Raw genomic sequence first — 23,584 nt, 5'->3', positions numbered from 1 at the left:
AAATACAGTGGATTCCGGTTATTTGGGCCACCGGTTAATCGGGGCAGCCGTTTATTTGGGACAAATCTTAAAAAACAGAACCCAGTTGAGAAAATAGCCAGGGTTTACTTTGCTTAATTGGGACAAAATGCCGTTTAATTGGGGCAGGAAACCGCAGCACTGGAGATTACCCTACGATTGTCTCCGACCGTACCATGTAGTTCGGTCGGATTTCTGAAGGTTACAACCATAAAACAATTAGCAGTCACCTGTTTATTGGGCTTTTCTGTTAGTGCAATCTATCATAAACAGATAGTAAACTCGATCTTATTGAATTTGCGATAATACCAGCAGCTGGAATTCTGTGGATTATTATGGTGAAATGTGTTTACACTTCCGTGGAATCTTCAATCATATAAGAAAATTAATTTCAGATCTTCCCTTCATTCCTATTTTTAAAGCTTTGTAACTCGTTACTCAGTTCTCACATGCACGTATTGTGTTACTTGCAATTTGTGTGTGCCGTGTTCTTTGTTATTGATTGCTTATCTTTTTACTGTTTTAAATTTTAACCCCCACCCACAAATGTCAGTGAACAGAAATGTCAACTAGTTTAGTTAGTACGTACATATTACAGTACGTATTAATTATTCCGATTATCACGTATATTCTTCCGAATATCGTATCATTTAATTTTTTAATTGGTAAGGTAATAAAGGGTAAATTTGTGCTTAATATATCTTTACTTTTATAGCCTGTGGATAATATTCCTCCTATTTTCGCTAATTATAATCGCTGTTTAATTGAATTAAAATTCAATTGACAAACGCGATCACAATGACCTACACATCGTATAGTGAACGGTACTTTACTATTGTGAGTTTGTCGTAACGTGATTTGATTGTACAGTACAGTACAGTGAACTAATTGTAAAGGGGGGGTACATTGTATTTTTAACTATTTACGTGAAACTTCAGATAATTGGGGCAGCCGCTTAATCGGGCCAAAATGCACTAGTCCCGATGTGTCCCAAATAACCGGAATCGACTGTAATTAAAAAATATAAAATATTCGTAGAAGAATAACAGAAATTTACCTCAATATTATACACAGAGCACTTGTAATACTGAGGTAAATTTCTCTTATTCTTTTACAAATATCGATATCAATGTAGAACGTTTTGAGCACCACAGCTTGGTTATATACTATCATATAAAATATACAAAAATGTAGAACATTTTGAGCACCACAGCTTGGTTATATACTATTATATAAAATATATAAAAAGTATGAAAGATGTGTGAACGGAACAAATTGCATGTTTTTTCCAGCTCCCATCACCAACAACCGATGGCCAAGGGGACTCCTGACCTTTCTTGACTATCCCTGCTGATGCCATACTGTTGCTTTTCTTAGCTAGCATGCCATGGGATGCTGACACTGACTGTTTGGCTGGTCTAGGATAGTGTGGGATCACTTCGTCCAGAGAGGCGACCTACATCCACAGGTATCCCTTTCTCTCCCCACCTTAGGGAGATTGTCTACTTCCCTGTCCCCGACTTGGGTGGTTCCTACCCAACCTTTTGCCTGGTGGATGATACCACCACATATTTACAATCCTCCTGCCTCCTCTCTCTCTCTCTCTCTCTCCCCCCTTCCCCCTTTGCATTTTTTCCCCTCTCCCTGATAAGGTTAGGCAATGCTAAGGTTTGACCTGCCTTGCCAGTCTGTTTCTCCCTGCTGATCCAGTCTGCCTCCCCACAGCAAAGGACAGTAACTAGTGATCGGTGGTGTACTACAGGCTACTAGGCTAAGAGGCAGGATAATCAACAGATCAACACAACCCAACACACCGGCGCCTCCGCAGCCAGGTGGGAAGGAGCAGCAGTGCGTAACACACACTTCTTGATTAAACCGGGGCTTGATCCCTTCACCACCGAATACGAAGGATGCTGAAAGGTCATGGAATGACCACCGCATATCCCCAGAGCAATATGGCCTTAGTTGCTAATGCTCCTAAAAATCAAATAACAAACAAACAAACAACCCAACACTAACCTTATACAAACATTCACTAACCCACACGATCTGGCCTTTACGGAGTCATGTATTCATCACAGAGTTACTATGCAGAGTTGGAAAAAAGCCCTGGTGCCGCTTGACATGAAAAACTATACACTATGTCCTTTCTGTACACATTGTACTCCCCAATTCAAATTTGTATTTCTTATATCTGTGTGACACCACGTCTCTGATATCCCAACAATATCTGTGTTTGATGTCTTGAACAGCACTACAAATTTATCAAATATATTTACTATCCTCCTAGCATTGGTGTACATGCAAGTATACATGCACCTGTTCTTACTCTTAGTTAACAGCAGTTCTAGAAATCCCCAGCATATTGCTTTCCAGGCTGTCACGCATTCCAATAGAACAAGTGCAACATTCACTTTCACCTCTGCCTGCGACTATTGTCAGTCTATTAGTCTGTGTATCCCCCCGCCCTAATCTAGCAGTTTTCCGAGCCACCTAACACTGCCATGATAGTATCAGCAGATATTTTTGCATTCTTTCTATTTAAGTTTATCCCATCCCTGTAGATGCAATCTCTCCTGTTAACAAGCACAAACCATGCCAAGAAAAATTCTACTCCATGAGCCTTGCACAGTCTTTCCAGGGCTGAATTGATTGACAAGGCTCTCATCATATACTGCCTCCTACCATGTCTGGGCAGAATTGCAGACACATTTATCCCTAATTCATGACTTTTTTTTTTTTTTCGGCATCGACTCGTACTTGTTAAATCCGCAGTGTGCCTAAAGAGGTTCCTTGCTTTGTGATAGCTAGATTAAAAATTTTATACTCTTTAGGGTAAAATCTGTTTCTTTACTGAATTATATAACCACAAATGCCTCTCACTTTCTATTTGGTACAGAATTAGCTGGCATAATCCCACAGGAAATACCTGGTTCTAACCCTCCTTGTACTGCTTGATAATTAGATAAAAATCAGAATAAAATTTGACTAAAATTAGATTATAGATGTTTTTTGTGCCTACTCTCGAACTGTTTTCAATACTGATTTTTTTACATTGAGGTGACTACATTCACTGATTTATATAATCAGGAATGGCCCTTGCCTTCTATTTGGAACAAAATTGTATAACATAATCCCACAAAAAAGAAATACTTGTCCAGACATTCTCTCGTACCTTGATAATTGATTTAAAACAGTGTATAGGTGTTTTTTCATGCCTATCCTTGACATTATTAACATTGATCCTTTCCTTTTTTAGAATGATGAAAAGTATGAAACAAAAATAGTTCACAAAATTTTTTGCACTTGAATAATTCCATATTTTTGATGTATTGTATTTTGTATTATAGTGCAGTTTGTCTCTTTTATGTAATGAATGTGCTTTCATAAATTATTAAATTTAAAATAATAATATATATATTTGTGTTTTAATGTATAAGTAATATCTATATTTTCTCTTATTAGTTAACTTTAAATCTAAGGGCAACAAAGGCCCAATATATCCTATGTTTTAATCAAATTTAAAAATTACAAAAGAGTTACCTCAATCTCTTCATAGGGTGACTTCTCTGCACAACTCTCCTAAAGCAACTTATTTAAAGATAATTTGAAAATGATTTTAAATATATACAGCTTCTTTAAAATTCAATTAAATATATTCAAGGCTCTTAGTCCATGAATGATCATATGCCCCCGGAATCATAGTCAAAAGCCCCAACCCAACCTCAGACCTATCCAGTCAGCATTAGTAGAGGCATACCATGCAAGAAAGCAAGCTTATGCAGCATCGCCACCTCCGTAGCCAGGTGGGAAGGAGCAGCAGTGCGTAGCACACGCTTCTTGATTACACCGGGGTTCGAGCCCGTCACCACCAAATACGGAGGATGCGGAAAGGTCAGGCAATGACCACCGCATATTCCCGGAGCAATATGGCCTTAGTTGCTAATGCTCCTAAAAACTAAATAACAACAACATATGCAGCATCAGCCAAAAAAAAAAAATCTTCCCATTTCATCCCTCCATTCGTTCCAAATGCCTGTCCAGCTCAGCCTTAAATTTATTTAGGCTATTAGCTTCCACAATAAAAGATGGAAGCCTGTTCCACCAATCAACTACCCGCTGGCTAAAGGCAAATTTCCGCACATCTATTCTACAACTATCTTTCCTCACATTTCCACACATCTATTCTACAACTATCTTTCCTCACATTTCCGCACATCTATTCTACAACTATCTTTTCTCAATTTGAAACTGTTTCCCCCTCGGGTTCTTAGTCTGAGCAAGACGAAGAATCCCATCGGCATTCAGCTTGCTCAACCAATTCAAGGCCTTATATACCTCAATCAGATCACCTTGCAGGTGCCTACTCTCCAGGCGCTGCAATTTGCAGAACTTTGCACCCTTTCTATTTAAGTGTATCCCATCCGTGTAGAAGCAGTCTCTCCTGTGAACAAGCACAGACCAGGCTGAAAGAAAATTCTACCCCTTGAGCCTTGCACAATCTCTCCAGGGCTGAATTGATTGACAAGTCTCTCATCATTATCATCATCATCATCATCATCATCAGCCATTTTCAATCCACTGCAGGATGAAGGCCTCTCCAGCAACTTTCCAGTTCCTTCTGTTTTGAGCACTGGCCATCCATTTACTACCCACAAACTCATGAATTTCATCTATCCATCTCCGCCTTTGTCTTCCAGGTTTTCTTCTAGCTCCTCTTGGATACCATTCTGTTATTTTCTTAGTCCATCTGTCATCATGTCTTTGAGCTATGTGTTCTGCCCAAGACCATTTAAGTTCTTTAGTTTTGATAAGAATGTCCTTTACTTGAGTTTGCTGCCTAATCCATGTGTTTTTCTTCTTATCTAACAGTCTGATTCCCAATATAATTCGTTCCATTTTTCGCTGTGTATTTCTCAACTTCTCTTCCATTCTTTTGGTGAGTGCCCAAGTTTCACTTCCATAAGTCATGGTGGGGAGTATACATTGATTCATTATTTTACGTTTCAGACAAACTGGGATATTGCTCTTCAGTATGTGACTATATTTCCTGAATGCTATCCATCCAAAATTTATTCTTCTCTTGACTTCAGCCATTTATCATTATTACAGCTAATAACTTGTCCCAGATAAGTATATGACTCCACCTTTTCAATTACTGCTCCTTCAATCATTATTTCCCTTTCCGTGGCATACTTGTTCATCATTACTTTTGTTTTAGCCATATTCATCTTTAGTCCGAAATCCTTACTAACTGTGCATAACCGATTAAGATTTTCCTCTAATTCTTTGGGATCGTGGCTTATGACCACAATGTCATCTGCAAATCATAAATGGTTTAGGTACTCTACGTTCACATTGACTCCTTTCTGCGACCAGTCTAATCTTCTGAAAGCTTCCTCAAGGGCAGCAGTAAACAGCTCCGGAAATATTGTGTCTCCTTGTCGAACTCCTTTCTCGATTTTAAAGTTGCTACTGTCTTTGTCTAGTCTAATAAAGGATGTAGCACTCTCATATATTTTCTTCAAAATCATAATATATGGGGTATCTATGCCTTGTCTTTGCAGTGCCCGAAACATTGCCTTATGCTGTATGGAGTCAAATGCCTTTTCATAATCCACAAATGCCAGGAATAATGGTGTTTTATATTCATTTGCTTTCTCCATTAGCTGTGATATTATGTGAAGGTGATCCATAGTTGAGAATCCTGTCCTAAAGCCAGCTTGCTCTTTCGGTTGATTCTCATCAAGTATTCTTTCTAATCTGTTAGTAATGACCCTTGTGAACAACTTGTAGATGTGGGATAACAAGCTAATGGGTCTATAATTTCCAATTTCTGATTTATCTCCTTTCTTATGCAGCAAAACTATGATTGCATTATTCCACTGCTTAGGCACCACACCTTTTCTAATGCACTTTGTGAGGAGCCTTGCCAGTTTTTGTGTTATGTCTCTTCTTCCCAATTTTAACAACTCTACAGTAACTTCATCTTCCCCCGGGGCTTTCTGATTCTTCGTTTTCTTCAATGCATGTTCTACCTCATCAGGAAGAATATCGGGTATGTCATATGTGTTGCTACTTTGCAATCCATCTTCCTCACTGCTGGCATCATTCCCTCGCTCCTTGTATAATTCTCTATAGTAGTCGTCTGCTATTTGAATTATGCCTTCTCTGCTGTTTATAAGTACACCATCGCTATTCTTCAGTTTCAGTATCATTTGTCTTTCTGTATTACTGCTCATGGCTGCTGATTTAAATCCTTTGTTTTCCCTTAATGCTTGTTCTACTTTTCTTGTGTTAAATCTTATGTCCTCTCTGAGTCTCTTTCTAATGGCTTTGCATAACTCAGTATACTCAATTTTCTCCCTGTCAGTGTTTTTCTTGCTCTTCATTTGTCGTCTTCGGTTCATCACGACAAGTTTCTTGACTAATTTTTTCTTCTTTGGATTTCTTTTTCCCTATAGGTTTCTTGGGCTTTATCACTTTGAGAAAGTTGTAATATTCCTCGTCGATATCTTGGTCCTGAGCAGTCTGCAGAAGCTCAAACTTGTTCTTAAGTTCCAGTACATACTGCTTTTTCTCCTCCTCTGTTATCTCAAAGACCTTTGTATTATTTACTTGAGTCAGTTTTTTCCTTTCCTTTCCTACATCTATATCAAGTGTACATCTTACCATTCTGTGATCACTTCCAACATTTACCTTATTCAGGACGGTAACATCATTCACAATATATCTTCTTTTAGTGAGGATGAAGTCGATTTCATTAGTTGTTAATCCATTTGGACTCTTCCATGTCCACTTTCTGTTCACACTTTTCTTGAAAAAAGTGTTCATTACTGACAGTCCTTGAGATTCTGCAAATTCCACAAGTCCTTCACCTCTTTTATTTCTTTCACCAATTCCAAAATTTCCTATAGTTCCTCTTTCTGAGCTGTTTTGCCTTTTTCCAACCTTAGCATTGAAGTCCCCCATAATAATACTGTAGTGGGTTTTCTGCTCATCTAGAAGACTCAATTTCGGTGTATGTTTCTTCAACCTCTTCATCATCATGTCTCGATGTTGGTGCATAAATCATTATAATCTTTAGCTTGTACCTCTTAGAAATCTTGAGTATTAGTCTTGACACCCTTGGTGATGTACTTTTGAATTCCAAAATGTTGTTTTTAAAATCTTTATGGACCAGAAAGCCATCTCCACCTTCACTCCTTTCACTGTTTCCATTGGTGTACAGCAGATTTCCACTTGATAAACTTATAAGTGATTCATTTCTTCTTATTATTTCAGCCAAATCGATGATATTTCAGTTCACATTTTCTAATCGCTTTTCCAGCTCTAATATCCTGTCTTCACCGATGAGTGATCGTACATTATAACAGGCCAAGTTCAGTTTCCGTGCATGGCAGCCTGGTCGTACCCAGAGATTCTTAGCACCCTCTGCTTCCACTCTGATCCTCTCGCTGCCATAAGAGGGAGAGTGAAAGCTGCTGGGGACTGAGGGCCATTTGTATTGTTTGTTGTGCTGTCATATGCTGGAGGGTATATCTCATCATATATTCCCTATATTAAGTTGAGTAAATCTGCAGATCTCTTACTCTTAATGTCATTAGTTCCAACGTGTACAACAATATCACCTTTTATTCCCTGAAAAGATGATATCTGCTCTACAACATCATCAACTTTTTCCTCTGGCAGATATACCCTGGTCCTGTTCCACCTATCCTTCTTACAAAGTATATTTCCTGTCTCCCTGACAATAGAGTCACCAACAATAACTAGCTCCTTTGGGACCAGTGCATTCTGCCTTGAAGATTGCCTCTGTGTTGCCTGATGCACAGGAATGAGCTCTGTCGTTGAGCTGGGCAGCTGAGAGCCTGACGGGCCCCTCATTAATTTTTTCAAGGTCATTTATCCTACACCTCAAGCTCTCATAGACGCCCATCAGAACACTGAGTTGGCACTTAATTTCTTGACACTCCAGACACCTAGTACACACAAAGGCATCCTCATTGACTTGATCATATCCTGTTTTAGAAAGGTCGGCAAACATTTCACATTTGGCACGTTTTTTGATACTGTGATGGGTTGTAGAATTGTCCCCTTCATTACTCCCTTGAGCCACAGCACGCTCTCTAGTCTGTGATCTTTGCTTCACAGCTCTAGTCTGGGTAATGATTTCCGTTTAAATATAATTTAATTAACAATGAAATTTAATAAGATTAATATTATTTTTGATTAATTCTTAATACTATAATAAGCTAACAGATTCCTAATACAGTGATTCGTATTACGCTATATTTAACTTTATACCTTACGCTATCAGTTCGAGATATATATATATATATATGTTAAGCTATTTCTTATCGACTACAATATTGGCGCCAACACCAGGAGTCGTAACTTCCAAAATCTCTGGTCAAATTCAAAATAAGAAGCTAACGAATGCTGCTAAACCTATTTAATATCTCTGTAAAACACAATGTACTATGTTAAATAACGAAGAATACATTAAAAAATTAAAAAATACTTATCCTTTTACAGCAGCCAAAAATCCACCTTCCGTACTGTTCTGCGATCCCAACGTCCTCTCTCAATATATTCACCACCAAATCTCAGTTCACCATGAAATACTGTATACAGTTAACATACTGTATATGTGCTATGTGTATTTATCTTTTTAAGTGCTCTGTAAATCCCTCTGTGGAATTTGCTGTCTATAGTGTATACAGTTGCATATCTTTTTAAATATTTACACACGAATGAACAAATGTTTATTTATTTATTGTTTTCTAATTCAATCATATATTTCAGTTTTTGATAAAATACATTAAATCAAATCAGATGACTAGCTTTGATGATCCTATTACTAACAATTAGGATATTGTCGGCAACCTTGTAAAATAATTTTCCTTGTGGTAGTTTATTGTCAAAGTATTGTCAAATAGCTGGTGAGTAGATACCTGCAAGGGGTAATGATTGCCCTAGGCCCATGGGGAACTAAAAATGTGCTTGAATTTTTGAGAATTATATCTAAAGTGGCTAGCTAATAATGAAAGAGAAGTGAGTTTACAATGTCCTCAGGTAAGAGCATAATCAAAGAAGAATTAATGCTATGGCAACTTCCATTGAAATGAGTGGAACAAGCCTTGAAATGGTGCATGCCTGAGTGGTGGTGCCCACTGAGAATAAGTAACAATAGTCTTCTCTATTAGTGAAGCGTTACTTATTCGAAGTAGTGCAATATGTGGTAACTCGATGAGCACAATATGAGATACAGTTGAACTGATGCCTTTTACACTACTATCGTAGTATTAGCATTAGCCAAAGGCACATGACGCAAGAAAGCAAGATAAATAGCATCAGCCAAAAAAAAAAAAAAACTTATTTCACCCATCCATTCGCTCCAAATGTTTGTCAAGTTCTGCCTTGAATCTATTTAAGCTATCAACTTCTACGACAGATGGAAGTTTGTTCCACCAATCAACCACCCGCTGGCTAAAGGCAAACTTCCGCACATCTATCCTACAACTTTTTTTTTTTTTTTTTTAAGAAAAAAAAAAGATTGTTGGTTTTTTTTAAGTAGTTTTTCCTTTAAGAGTTGTCTATAGTGTTTTTACACCTATATTATATAGATAATTATAACTCTTAAAATATTTTGCCCAGTTGCATTGAGTCTTACTTAAACAAGAAAAAAAAGTGGCATTATCTGACAAAACTATCAATGAAAGACCTTATCACATAAATACAACTGAAACTAAATAATCATTTGGAAAAGCCATGTATTTTGCAACGCTATAACAGTTTTCCATGCTGAAAGTGGATGCTTTAGTGCTGAGGTGCAAGTCTAATTTAAGTAGGCCATTAAAAAATTGAGTAAAAGTAATGAAATATCATACAGAAAGCCAATAACGGTAATAAAACAGTTTTATTAGATAATGCAATGTATGATAGTAAATTAAATGAAGCAGTACAAGACAGCACTGCCATTTAAAAATGAGATGAATCCTTCAGTATAACAGCTATTAAAAATGTAGATCAGTTGCTTAGGGACCTCAGAGAATAAGAAAAAAATTAATCCTTCAGTTTTAACAGGCAAGCGTATGGAGTAGAATGTACAAGTTTTAGTGTCTGATTAACTTCAAACTACAGTGACAGACAGAACATGTACACACTAAGAAACTTATTGGTTCATACCCCATTATTCAAATTCTCAGATTAACCAGACAGACACTTTTGAGAGACTATTCAAAAAGACAATTTATTTTATATAATGGCATATTTTTACAGTTTATAGAACTATTTTTTTCTTTCCTCAGCTATTCCTTTTTAGCATAAAAAGAACTTAGTATCACAAGAGAATTTTCTACACGAAAAGGAACTACAAACATCTTTGCATCGGCAACCAGCAAATTAGCAACATGCATCTCAAGCTCAAAAGGAATATAGGCTCTCAAACTGCTTCAGTTCTTACAGCAAGGAATAAAGGTCCCTCCATACGAGAAAGACTGATTAAATGTATAGTGTTGCTTTGCTTTGCTTAAACCGCTTCTCAGAAAATTCTTCTGTAGATCAGCAAGACATAAATAATAGCAGTTTACATAGCTTTTTCATCATCTTTTGTTTTCTTAATTATGAAGCTGTAGTTCTATGTGTGAGGGCTTCATTTAATTGTCTGCAATCTTTTCACTTTGCACTGCTATATAGTTCATTCGAGTGATTAACATCAGTTCACATGAAGTGTATCTTTTTTAGCAACAAAGACTTTTTTAGACTAAAAACATAAACAGCTTTATGTTTTTAGTCTTTCATGTTGAAAGTGGAAATTGCAAATAGAATTAATCACTAATCTTCTATATAAAACAAACACACAAATAATGAACTTAAACAAACAATTTGCAGCTACAGATGTTTTCAGTACCACTTTTTTTCATTTGCACTTGACTGTAAACCCACGGAATTGCTTCCTAAACCCTTGTGTTCTTTTTTTTTCAAGGCGCACAAACCACTTTGTTACTCTAGCAACATTCACATGAAATCTCTTCTTCTTCCCCCCCCCCCCCCCACACACACACTTAGAGCTTGTCACCAGAAAATGTTAGTTGCAGGGTGAACTTATCATTTCAGTGAAGGCATACTTCCTTTTCACAATAATAACTTTAGTGAAAAAGGTGGGGTTTTTTTTTGTTTAGCGATATTAATTTCACATTATAATACAATTTTGACAGCTAAACCTCAATGTTAATATAAATGCAGCAAAACAAATTATTGTAATGGGTAACAATGTAACACCATTTTTAACTTCAAGTATAACATTCAACAGTTACTAAACTTGAGAATTCATTTCTTCCACAGGAGTATAGTTGTGCCCTATTTATTTAGTTTCATTGAAGAACATAAACCTCCCCTTTCCTTTTATCTTTTTTTTTTTTTTTATCTGTATCATTTCCTCTTTAGTGTCTTCTACACCTGCTTTTAAACTAAACAACATAGGTGAAGTATTATCAAAACTGAAAGAGGTACACTTAGCACCTGATAACATGTTGGCTTCATTTGATGTAGTATTAATATAGATGTCATTTTCACCATGGACAATGTCTGAACTATTACATTTAGAGCAACATGCTAAGCTTTTATCTGAGGATACTGTAAAACTCACTTAATTTTTGTTATTAGCTATATGCTTTAGACACAACTCTCAAACATTTAAGCACATTTTTGGACTCCCAATAGGTACCAGTGCCCCTTGTAGATATCTGCCTGACAGCTATTAGCAATAGTATTTTGACACCAAGTTATCACAGGTGAAATTATTTTTCAGGGTTGCTCATGAACTAATTATTAGTAATAGGCCACAGGAGCATAATTGTGCCTTAAAAGTTTAACATCTTTCATCCAAGACTGAAATACATTGAAAGGACAGAATTCATGGGATACTTGGTTCTTGGGCAACACAACGCTGTCACCCAACTCGCTAGTGGGGAACCCACCGCTTATCAGGTATATAGGTTCACTGCATTCACGTAGACAGTAATTCGATGTCAGTATGAATAAACATGAGTTAACAGACTTTGAAAGAGGGATGATAGTGGGTGCTTGATGCATGGGTCATTCTATCACACAAGTGGTACAGAAATTGCACTATCCCTGTTCAACAATATCAACAGTGCATTGGGAATACTCCATTTCCGGAATAACATCTTGTTGACAGTGCTGTGGGCGGAGAAAGGTGGTAGATGAACGTGGTCATCGACGTCTATCTCGCATTATTTCAGCCAACCAGAGAGCAACAGTGGCACAAATCGCCACCGACTTCAGCAAAGTAGGTGCCAGAGACATCTCCACCAAAACCATCAGGCGATCATTAGCTGCAATAGGTTATGGGAGCCACCGACTCACCAGAGTCCCATTGCTAACACCACTACACAGGACTACACCTCAACTGGTTGAAAGAACTTTGGCACTGGACCTTGGATGATTGGAGACAGGTCTGATCCAGTGAGTCCCATTTCCAGTTTATTTCAAGCGGACGGGAGGGTGCATATCTTATCTGGCAGAAACTGCATGAAGCTATGCACCCATCATGTCAAAAAGGAATTGTTCGGGCAGGTAGGCAGTAATGGTTTGGGGTATGTTCAACTGGCACATGTTGCGACCTCTGGTACGTCTAGACATCTCTGAATGGTCCAGGTTAGGTTGTGTCCATCCTTGCAGACCATCTGCATCCCTTCATGGTCATCATGCACCCACAGGGCAATGGACTTTTCCAGCAGGACAATGCGCCTCCTCACAGAGCCATGGTGACTAGAACATGGTTTGAAGCGCATTTCGCAGATTTTACCACCATGGAATGGCCTCCCCATTCACTGCACATGAACCATGTGGAGCATCTTTGGGATGCTGTAGAAAGGTCTGTTTGACTAGATCCTTCCCCCAGGAATGCTACAGAATTATGGATAGCGGTGCAGCAAGCACAGAATGGAAATACCAGTGGAATGCTTTCATGAACTAGTAGACTCGATGCCTTGCCGTGTGACTGCGCCCTTATCCAGGCAAAAGGTGGGCCTACCTGTTACTAGGTAGGTATCCCATGATTTCTGTCCACTCAATGTATACCCTTGAATTATAAAATAACAGTAGTATTAATTTTTTGAATCTCACTATCACAAAATCGGCACTTTATAGCATACATATTAACTTAATAACCAGAAAGTTAATAATCAAGTCGTTGTTTGTTTTAGTTCTAACCTACCTCACAGTGTAAAAATCAAAAAAAATCGCTCAGTATCAATGACGCAGGTACACAACACTAAAATACTGTTCCTCAAGTTATGATCTGGAGAGTGAATTACAGTATATGTATTCAACATTCAAGCATGTGCACACTCCGAAGTATATGAAATTATAGCACATAGTAGAAGGTCTGCTTCCTTTACATGTAAGAAGAATTCTATACAAAATTATAGTACTATAATGTCCATGCCTTATTGTAGCCCATAAATATAGCAAATAAAGTTAAAAAGATATTTTGAAATACACATAAAGGTCATTTTTTCCTTTATATTTCAAAATAGCTTTCTTTTTCAAGAATCCAAGTATAGTTACTTAAGAAATACAAGACACGAATAATTATTGTATATTCTGCCTAGAATATCTCCCAGTAAAATGTTGTTTCCATGCCCTTCAGATATGGCTTGTTTGTGAAATGCAAGCTTCAGAAATGTAGCTTGCATTTCACAAACTACTTGAATACTGCTGAAATTTTAATTAATTGATGATCATTGATTGTTAGTGGAAGCCTTAGCTGTATCAAAATGTAAATTAGAAAAGAGCCACAATCTGAACGTTAGTTCCTGTAGAATTTTCAAGCTTGTGGAATCATACAAAAATGTAACCAAGTAGTCATAGAGCTGAATCAGTTAAGAAGGTGTAATTCAAATGTCATTACATCATGAAATTGGGCTGTATTCATAATTGCATAATTAGATATTACGTGATATGGACTTATAATTCAAATGTTGCCAGCAGTGCCAATACTAATTTTTGATAATGTGGAAGCTATGAATTTCACAGGTAATCGTTATTATTAATCCGATTAAAACTGAGGTTTTTGAACACAACTTCTCATACATTATACATTATAATAATGTGTGATATTTGAATACTAATTACCTTTCAAAATAACATCCACATCACATGAACCACTCACACTGAGCACTGTTTTATTTGATAGGCAAAATGTTCACTGAAATTCTCCCTTTCTTTTTTAATAGATTTGTACTTATATAAAATAAAATATATAAATGAATGAACTAAAGAAGCAACTTAAAGTCAAAGTGCCTAATACAAAAAGAGAGAGAGAGAATAATACATTTGACATCCTAAAATAAAGAGCCACCCAATACCCCTTCCACACTAAAAATTGAGTAAATAAGTTCTGAAATGCAGATGTGCTTTTGAACCAAAACAATGAAGTTTTATGTTTACAATTGCTTATGCATGCTTGGCACATTAGTCTCTCGTAGTCTGTTTAAAAGTGATTAACTATTTTCTGATTAGTTCTTTTTTTGGGGGGGTTCTACATTCTTCAAATAGGCCTCTGGGGTTGGGCATATTATAATATAAATTTTTAGTAGTTTACACCAACCTTGCGTTGAAATAATAAAACAAAAAACAAAATTAATAGTTATTGAATCACGTGACATGTGCCATGAACCTGCAGGTATTTAAGATTGCACTGCAAAAGTAAAGCGTACGGTTGAGAAAGAAGGCGGAGCCTTCGAAAGCTTCAGATTTTAGCACTTTTAATTCTGTATATTTTATTGTATTTTAAAGTATTTTCATTTTTTGTAAGTAGTATTTATTGTAAATTAGTAATATCGGTTTATTAAACTATTAATTTTGTTTTTTGTTTTATTATTTCAACGCAAGGTTGGTGTAAACTACTAAAAATTTATATTTTTCTACATTGATTACTTTGGTTGGTTGGTTGGTTGGTATTATGAATATTATATCTAAACAGCCATGTGTCCATAGCCTAGTTAACATGCTGTGTAGGCCAAATTCAGCCAATACATTATACATCTTTTCCATAAAGAGGCTTGCTATTTACTATGCAGGAAAGGTTGGAAATATTTCATTTCTAGACAGGTGTAAAGATACAAAGAAAAGACTGATGTGAAAATAATCAACCATACATTGTCTAATGTAAGCCTATTGCTGTGATCAATCAGCTATTATTTCAGATATCTATAGAAATATTACCTTTCTTTAATTTCACACTATATATGTATATGTAGTGCAAGCTGTTCATGTGAACTAAGAGTATAATTATTCTCAATACTTAAAGCATAAGATATCATGCAATCCAAAGTTTTAGGATTCAGACAAAAGATTATGGTGATCCTGCCTGATACTTACTTTGAAAACTATATAACCAAAAAATGAATATGTTTACAGATAATAGACTTCAAAGTGTTTCTCAAAATTAGGCTGTCACTCTAGTTTTACAATTACATGAATTTTGTGAAAAAAATGCAAAATAAAGTATTGATTTATTATATACTAAAATAAGATTAAGTTTACCAACATATAAAAAGAGATTTTATGTAGAATAATGAAAATGTACACTTTTCAAATTTTTTCTTAAATGTTTTATTTAGGACAGAGCTGAAACTATGTCAGAATGCTTTATCATTTTCTCAAGCTTAGAATAATAGAAAGAAATTTCTTTTATAGAAATTTTATATAGAATAGTTAACCTTTCATAATAGTTGACCTATTATGAAAGGTTAACCATTCTACATAAAATTTCTATTTTTTAGTAACTGCTGTTTCATAACTGGACTTTGAAAAATTTCGAACCAGTATCTCTTAAAGTTATTAACTCTTTCTAGGAAAGTCAGGAATTATCACCTGCAGAAAAAAAGAAAAGGAATTTTCTAAACTATAAAAGATTTCTGGATCGTGAGGGCCCAAAAGCATTAGGTTCTAAAGAAATTCCTGAGGTAAGGACAATTTTTTTCTTAAACATTTTTAATGTGTTATACAGATGTTATAACTGACATTTCTAATAATACTCTACCTCAGTTTAAAAAACTTAGTTTCTTCACAATATCTGATTTAATAATGATTTTCTTACTATTTCTCAATGTACCACCTAACTTCTAATGCACTGAAAGAAAATGTAGATTTCCAGAACCATATTCCCTTTTTCACATTACCCTTGATGTTGAAACCTACTGTGATATAGAGAAAATAGTGGAAAGTCCTGAAGGATTATAGTTTCTATACATTTCAGAATAAAATTTTATATACAACTTGTTTTTTATAGTTTGTCTCTGAGGTTGATTAGTTTAATGCATATGACCCCAACATCCATAATGTTCTTGAACATGTGTTCAGCATTTGCTCAATTTATGGCAAAAAAAAAAAAAAAATATATATATATATATATATATATATATATATATATATATATATGAGTAATAAGGAAAGAAAGTTAATAATTGTAACAAACTGTAAATAATATTTATGGGTCAATGCAGTTGTGGAGCAATTGTGCATTACAACCATAATGTATATAAAATGTGTAAAATTAATATTAAAGATGATAATATAGAAGGCAAATCAGTCAAATAATACCAAGCAGAAAACTAAGAAAATGCAAAAAAAAAAAAAAAAACTTATCGCTGTTTACCCACAATCCAGATGACGTCAACTTGGGCTAACCACCCAGACTGAAGGCAAAAAACGACAAGAAGTTCTCTGTTTCTGTAATGATCAATATATGCTAATATAAAAGTAATTTGAATCTAAACTAAGTAAAGACAGTTAAAAATTGTTTGAATCTGAACCAAATAAGAAATTTTAAATGTAAGCATATATTGATCATCGTTGACCCAACAGAGAACGTAATTTAATAATTAAAAATTAAAATAAGATTAGATATATAGTATATAATGCATATCTACCATATCCAGGACATAATGTAATAACAACAATAGTCGTCAAAATAACTATCCCCCTAATGAGTTAATATGTGGTGCCTCCTATGTGATGGATATGGCAAAAATATAAATCAAAATAATTAATTAATTAAATTTAAGTTAACGAAAGAGAAAAACATGCAGATAGTAATAAGAAAAACTAATAGAGTAGGAATAATAGAACCTGAACTCCATAAAGGCAAAAAAATAGTAGTATAGATAAGAAATAGTTTCTCCTACATCCTCGAATTACCCTAATAATTTCAGAGAAATAAGAACAAAGAATGTAGGACAGCTTAAAGACAATACAAGATATAAGTTGTGGCTCAGGTATGCCCGGGATCGCAAATCCATTCCATTAGTAGGACCCTGAGCTGAATTTGCATGTTACCTCAGCGTGAACTTAACTACAGGCTGGCCTTGATTAATTTGTCCCACGAGTGCATCGCGTAAAACGGAAATGCGTTAATCGAATATAATAATCAATAGGAAAAATTATAATTGGTCCTTGACCTTCTGGAATGTCTATAAAGAATTTTAAAAATACCTTTTAAATAACTTTTTAACTGTATACAATGTAATATATAATGAAAGTAATTATCGAATTAAATGTTTATTGCATAAAATAGCGGTTCTCAAACTGCGCCGCAGAATATTTTAAATTTTTGAGGGAAACACAGCAATACTCGACATCTGTTGGACACCGTGCGAACTATTAGCTCAAGGTAGTTCAGTTTCACATTTCTTATTAAGTTGTTTGGACCTAAACGGAACTGTTAGGTGTTTCTTTTGGTCTAGTTGTGCTGTGAAATGGGCTAGGTGTGCAGTTTCACATTTCTTATTAAGTTGTTTGGACCTAAACGGAACTGTTAGGTGTTTCTTTTGGTCTAGTTGTGCTGTGAAATGGGCTAGGTGTGCAGTTTCACATTTCTTATTAAGTTGTTTGGACCTAAACGGAACTGTTAGGTGTTTCTTTTGGTCTAGGTGTGCTGTGAAAATATTACTTGACACTAAGAGTGCCATTAACCGAGAAAGTTTGAGAACCTCTGTCATAAAATACACAATTAAGAAATGACTGTTGCGGAAATATTTGAACAGTGTTGAGTTTCTCTTTTCATCAATCAATTTCCGATAGCCGACAGCAATCTTCTCTGGGCCCTGGAGAAATAAATATCGCAGAGAACCTCAAACCTTTTGTTTGAGGTTCTCTGCGATACGGTATAAAATGAAACAGACTTAGGAGTAATTGTGCCATCAGATATGAAGTTTTCTGAGCAATGCAGACAGGCTGCAAGAGCAGGTCATGAGGTTTTGTGAATGATATATAGGAATTTTGCTAGCAGGGAAAAGGAGGTGATTGTCCCTCTGTATAAGGTAATGGTCAGGCCACACCTTGAGTACTGCGTACAGGTCTGGAGGCCTCATTTTAGGAAGGATGTAGATTTGCTTGAGCATTTACAGAGAAGGGCAACAAGATTGGTGAGGGGAATGAAGGGATCCACTTACCAAAAGAGGCTTAAGTTCTGCTAATTGCAGTGTCTGGAGACTAGGCACCTGCGCGGTGATCTGATTGAGATGTATAAGTCCTTGAATCGATTGAGCACGCTGAATTCTGATGGGATCCTTCCACTTGTTTAGATTACGAACCTAAGGGGCATAAATTCAAATTAAGAAAAGACAGATGTAGAATTGATGTGCGGAAATTTGCCTTTAGCCAGCGGGTGGTTAATTGCTGGAACAAATTTCCATCAGTCTTGTGGAAGTTGATAGGTTAAATAAATTTAAGGAGGAACTGGACAGGCATTTGGAGGGAATTGTGTGTTTTTTTTTTTGTTGTTGGCTGATGCTGCATAAGCTCATACACTTGCTTTCTTGCATCACATGCCACTACTACTACGAAAGATTTCATCTAGTTCTTTTACTGTTATTTCCTTTGCGGTAACATGTTCATCTGGCTCATTTAAAAATTTTAATTTTTAAATGCAAGTCTGCATTGACTTTATTAGTGGGAGACAAACAAGTAACACGTCTTCTTCCAATTGTTGATGGAACACGCCAAGCCGGGCAGCAGGCAATCATTTGTTTATTGCCCGTCCGACGTGCGGTAAGCTTAATGCACAATTCAAATCTTTTTCAACTACTACAAAAAAAAAAAAAAAAAAAAAAAACGATCGCGTTAACTGGAAATTTGCATTGTGTAAACTGAAAAGTAGTATAATTTTTTCAAATAACGGTAACTGAAACACGCGTTAATCGAACTCGCATTATGCGAGGCCTGCCTGTATATACAGTTATAATCATAAAAAAAAATTTTAAAAAATGATACACTATAATTTGCAGGCCGGTGGGTATAAGTTTTCTACGCTGTAAGACACCAAGAAAGCAAAGTGTATCCTATTTACATAGTATACATGGCTCTAAATCCGTAATTATGGTAATTATATTAAAGCAGTCGGTTCAGAAAACAAATTTTTGAAATTAATTATGTTTATTTATATATAGATGCAATTATGAAATATTTCATAATTACATCTATATTATTATAGAAGAATACAGTCAGTCCTCGTATAGCACGATAGTTTGTTTACTAGAAACTCTTGTGCAGTGCAAAATCGTGCAATATAAACAACAGGCCCTATGGGAAAAATAGGGTTTGGTGCCGACCATCCAAGATTGAACACACATTTGTAACCAAAACATTACCAAACACAATAAATAATCGTAATAAAATACTTTCAGTAAGTATTTTATTATTGCTAATATTGTTAATGCTTTTGCTTCTATCTTAAGCAGACTTGTTTTTTGTTTGATTTTCTATCCAAACAGATGACAGCCGTTCCATCTCTTCCAATTCTTTGTGTCTTAATCTAATGGATTTTAATTACACTTTGAGTTGTTCTTGCTATGAAAGTTTTTATTTTCTCTACATTCTTTGTAATTCTCGGCGTTGCCTCATTTAGGCCTGTAGCACGTGCAATATCACATGGTCTTTCATTTCGCTCAAAGTGTTTCACAATGTCATATTTTTTTCTCTATCGACAGAGGCGGACTGGCCATAAGCCTTATCAGGGAAACCCCGGTGGGCCTGTGTGATTTTGGCCATAAACGCTAGTGTGAGGCCACTACAAATTTTCCCCAGTAAGAATTTTTGACCCAGTCTGCCTCTGTTTATCGATATTGCTTTTCTTTTTCTCTCTGAATCTGCAGTGTCTTCACCAGGACGCTTCCTTTTCACACCTTTTAAGTATTTTACTCATTTTTAGGGAATAAAGCACAATTACAAAATGAGAAGGCATGCTTGATTCACATAAACAAAGCTGTGCGTGTGTAGCAGCTGAATAAACAACACCGTAAAGTCAGAGACACACTATTAACACCTCATTAGCTCACATTTTACTAAAGTACATTTCTGAGGGTTACTACCATAAAACAACAAGAACAATTTCCAGTTGCATTCCTTCTAGTGGAATCTGTTATAAACTGGTAGTAAACTCCATATAATTGCAATAATACCGATAGCTGTAATTTTATGTGATTTAGGGTGAAATGTTTCCTGTTCACTGATATAAAAAACATAAATACATTTTCAGAATCTTCTCTTCATTCCTATTGCGTTGCGTTCAGTTGCGGTGATTCTGCATTCGACTGCCATTTCTTGTAAACACAAAGGCGAATCGTGCATGAGCGTGTTATATACGATATTGTTCCCCTATTTATAAATCGTGTATGATCAAATTCGTGTAGTGTAAACACGTGTTATACGAGGACTGACTCTACATGGATACAGAGCGACCAGTTTTCCCCAAAAAAAGATAGAAAATAAAACAGATCGTTACAAACAAACTGCTCCAAAAAAAAAAAACAGACAGATCAAAACATAACTCCTAAAACCAAGTAATGTAGCACATACTTCAATGGAACTGCAGAGGCATACAAGCCAATATTGATGATTTATATGACCTGATCAATGTGTACAATCCAGTGAGTGTTTTCCTGCAAGAAACTAATTTAACACCACAGGTAACTCTCTCAATTAGAAACTTCACAATATACAGAAGAGACAGGAATACTGCAAAATCCACACGTAAAGGAGTAGAAATACTAGTTCACTCTAAAATCCCTGCTCGACATATCTCTACATACTGACTTAGAAGCTGTTGCTGTGCATGTTGCACTTGGAAAAACACCAAATCTTGTTTCAATATACCTCCTACCAAATAGACCTTTCATGCTAAAAGAACTAGAAGATCTTATAGTACAATTGCCAATACCTTTCTATCTCTTTGGAGATTTCAGTGGGCATCACCCATTGTGGGGATCTTCAAGCATGGATAAAAGAGGACATCTGATTGACACATCTGAATCAACAGCAGTTAACCTTACTAAATACTGGCCATTGCACTTATGTTCATTTACCCACAGGATCCACTTCAGCAATTGATCTGTCAATCTTATGTGATCTGCACAACAGCGATCATATTCCAATTACAGTAGACTCGATTTTTCAGGATTGATGGTTTTTCGGGATTGAAATATTCCCGGATAAACGATTTCCTGGTTAATCCAAAATACAGCAAGTCCCCGACATACGTAAGAGATACATTCCAGGATTTCTTATGTAAGGTGAGATTAAGGTGTTATTGTATTGTAAAAATTGGTATGTATTTCGTAGCCTTGGTTAATATTATAGTAGACCTTCATTGGTGCCGACCGCTTCTCGTATTCTGTCTTTCTCCTTTATTGTGTTCACCGTTGCCACTGACAAATCTGAATTCCACGCTATACTTGTTAATGTTTGGCCATTTTCATACATTCTTATTATTTTAATTTTCTGATCCAACTCGATCACTTTCCTTTTCTTGATAGATTTACTAGTACCACTGTCACTTATTCTCTTAGTGGGCACCATGATAATGGTTAAAATGAAATTTTCTGAAAAGAACTTCACAGGAGTTAGGCGAAAACTCACTATTATCACCCCACACGAGTTCACATTTTACTAAATCACATTTCTGGAGGTCTCTGCCATAAAAAAAATTGCACTTTCCGAGTTACTGGACTTTTCTGTTAGTGCATCTAATTATGAATGGGTAGTAAACTCGATCTTATTGCATTTGCGATAATACCGATAGCTGGAATTCTTTGAGTTGTTACGTTGTGGTGAAATGTGTTCCCTTCACTTGAAATCTTCAGTCATATAAAAAAATTATAAAAACCTAATTCAAGTCCAAATCTACGTAAGTCGGGGACTTGCTGAATCAAAAAATGTTCAGCAATCTGCGTAAAAAGTATGGCGATAGATAAAGAACTTGACACGTGCTACTCGCTGTCCAATACGATGCTTCCCTTTATTTTTTGCAATGTTGCGTATGGTTTGGTCACCAACATTTTAATGGTTCTTTATAGATTTAATGGCTGCACCGTTTTCAAACTTTGAATAATTCCAAGTTTTTCAGGCACAACTCTTGCATTTGCCCATAATTTTTGCAATTTCTAAACAAAACAAAAAAAATTCCGACATCCCTGACATGCATAACGAAACAAAATTTGTCCTTTTGCGCTGCACACATCAATCAACTCGACGCACTATCAAACTAAACATTTCGTTTTTTTTTTCCTTGAGCAGCGGGTGTAAAGACAGTGGGGGTTGCAAGATAATAGGCATACTAATCTCCTAATGACGACTTATAACACCGCTTCTTGTCGCTTATTTATGACTTGCAAAATATCTGGTGGTGGTGGTGGTTTTTTTTTTTTTTTTTTTTATTTGGAATCCTGAAGTGTCCTGGTTAATCCGATGCCGGTAAATTGAGAGTCTGCTGTATTTGCAAAATTCAAACAAAACAATCCCACTGTCCAGATTATGGAGTAAAATGGAAATTCATAAAAGCAAATTGGACAAAATATTCAGTCTGTGTTTATTTTGATGATCAATTTATTAAAACACAACCAATAGATGGAAGTCACCAAACACATTACCACACAAATGTTGGCAGCAGTTTCTGAAGCAATTCCTCAGTCCTCTGCAAACCAAAAAAGACATGCAAAACATTGGTGGAATGAGGTCTGTAACAGTGCAAAACAAGAAAAAAAATTAAGGTTGGAACCTATTTTGTAAGTTTCCTACAACGGCCAACCTCATTTTATATGAAAAAAAAAAACAAAAGGCAAGGGCATGACAAATCAGAATACAAACCAAAAAAGAATCCTGGATAAGATTTGCCAGTACCATCATGAAGGACACCAGCATCGGCTAATATGGAAAAATGACCAACAATTAAATAATAAGGGCATTCCTTTTTCTGCTCCAATCTTGATTAAGAATGGACGAGAACTGTCTTCCCCTAAGGAAATAGGCGATTTCCTTGGAGAAACTTTCAGTCAAATATCGGCAGCATCTGCATAGAACAATTCTTTCCTGAAAATCAAAACCTCGGCAGAAAAATATAAAATAAATTTCAACACAACCCGATCCCTTCCTTATAATCAGCCATTCATCCTAGCTGAACTCCAAGAAGCTCTGAAGGGAACAGCAAATAGCACAGCAGGACCAAACGGAATCTACTACATAATGCCTAAACATC

General features: G+C 35.9%; 1 protein-coding gene across 4 annotated transcripts in view; it reads left to right on the top strand.

Moving 5' to 3' along the window:
• The window catches only part of Gnf1 (germ line transcription factor 1), a 397,251-nt gene that overhangs the window by 130,296 nt on the left and 243,371 nt on the right, over positions 1-23,584 (top strand). For all 4 annotated transcript variants that reach the window (XM_090376044.1, XM_090376043.1, XM_090376042.1 and 1 more), the window contains one exon: positions 15,909-16,019. In XM_090376044.1, coding sequence (XP_090232170.1) covers positions 15,909-16,019 — 111 coding nt within the window. The remainder of the gene's footprint in view (positions 1-15,908; positions 16,020-23,584) is intronic.

Source organism: Mastigoproctus giganteus, chromosome 6 (assembly GCF_048544385.1).
Source record: "Mastigoproctus giganteus isolate SK-2022 chromosome 6, ASM4854438v1, whole genome shotgun sequence".
Taxonomy (NCBI): domain Eukaryota; kingdom Metazoa; phylum Arthropoda; class Arachnida; order Uropygi; family Thelyphonidae; genus Mastigoproctus; species Mastigoproctus giganteus.
Note: the sequence above shows the minus strand (reverse complement) of the source record. Positions and strands in the feature narration are given on the sequence as shown.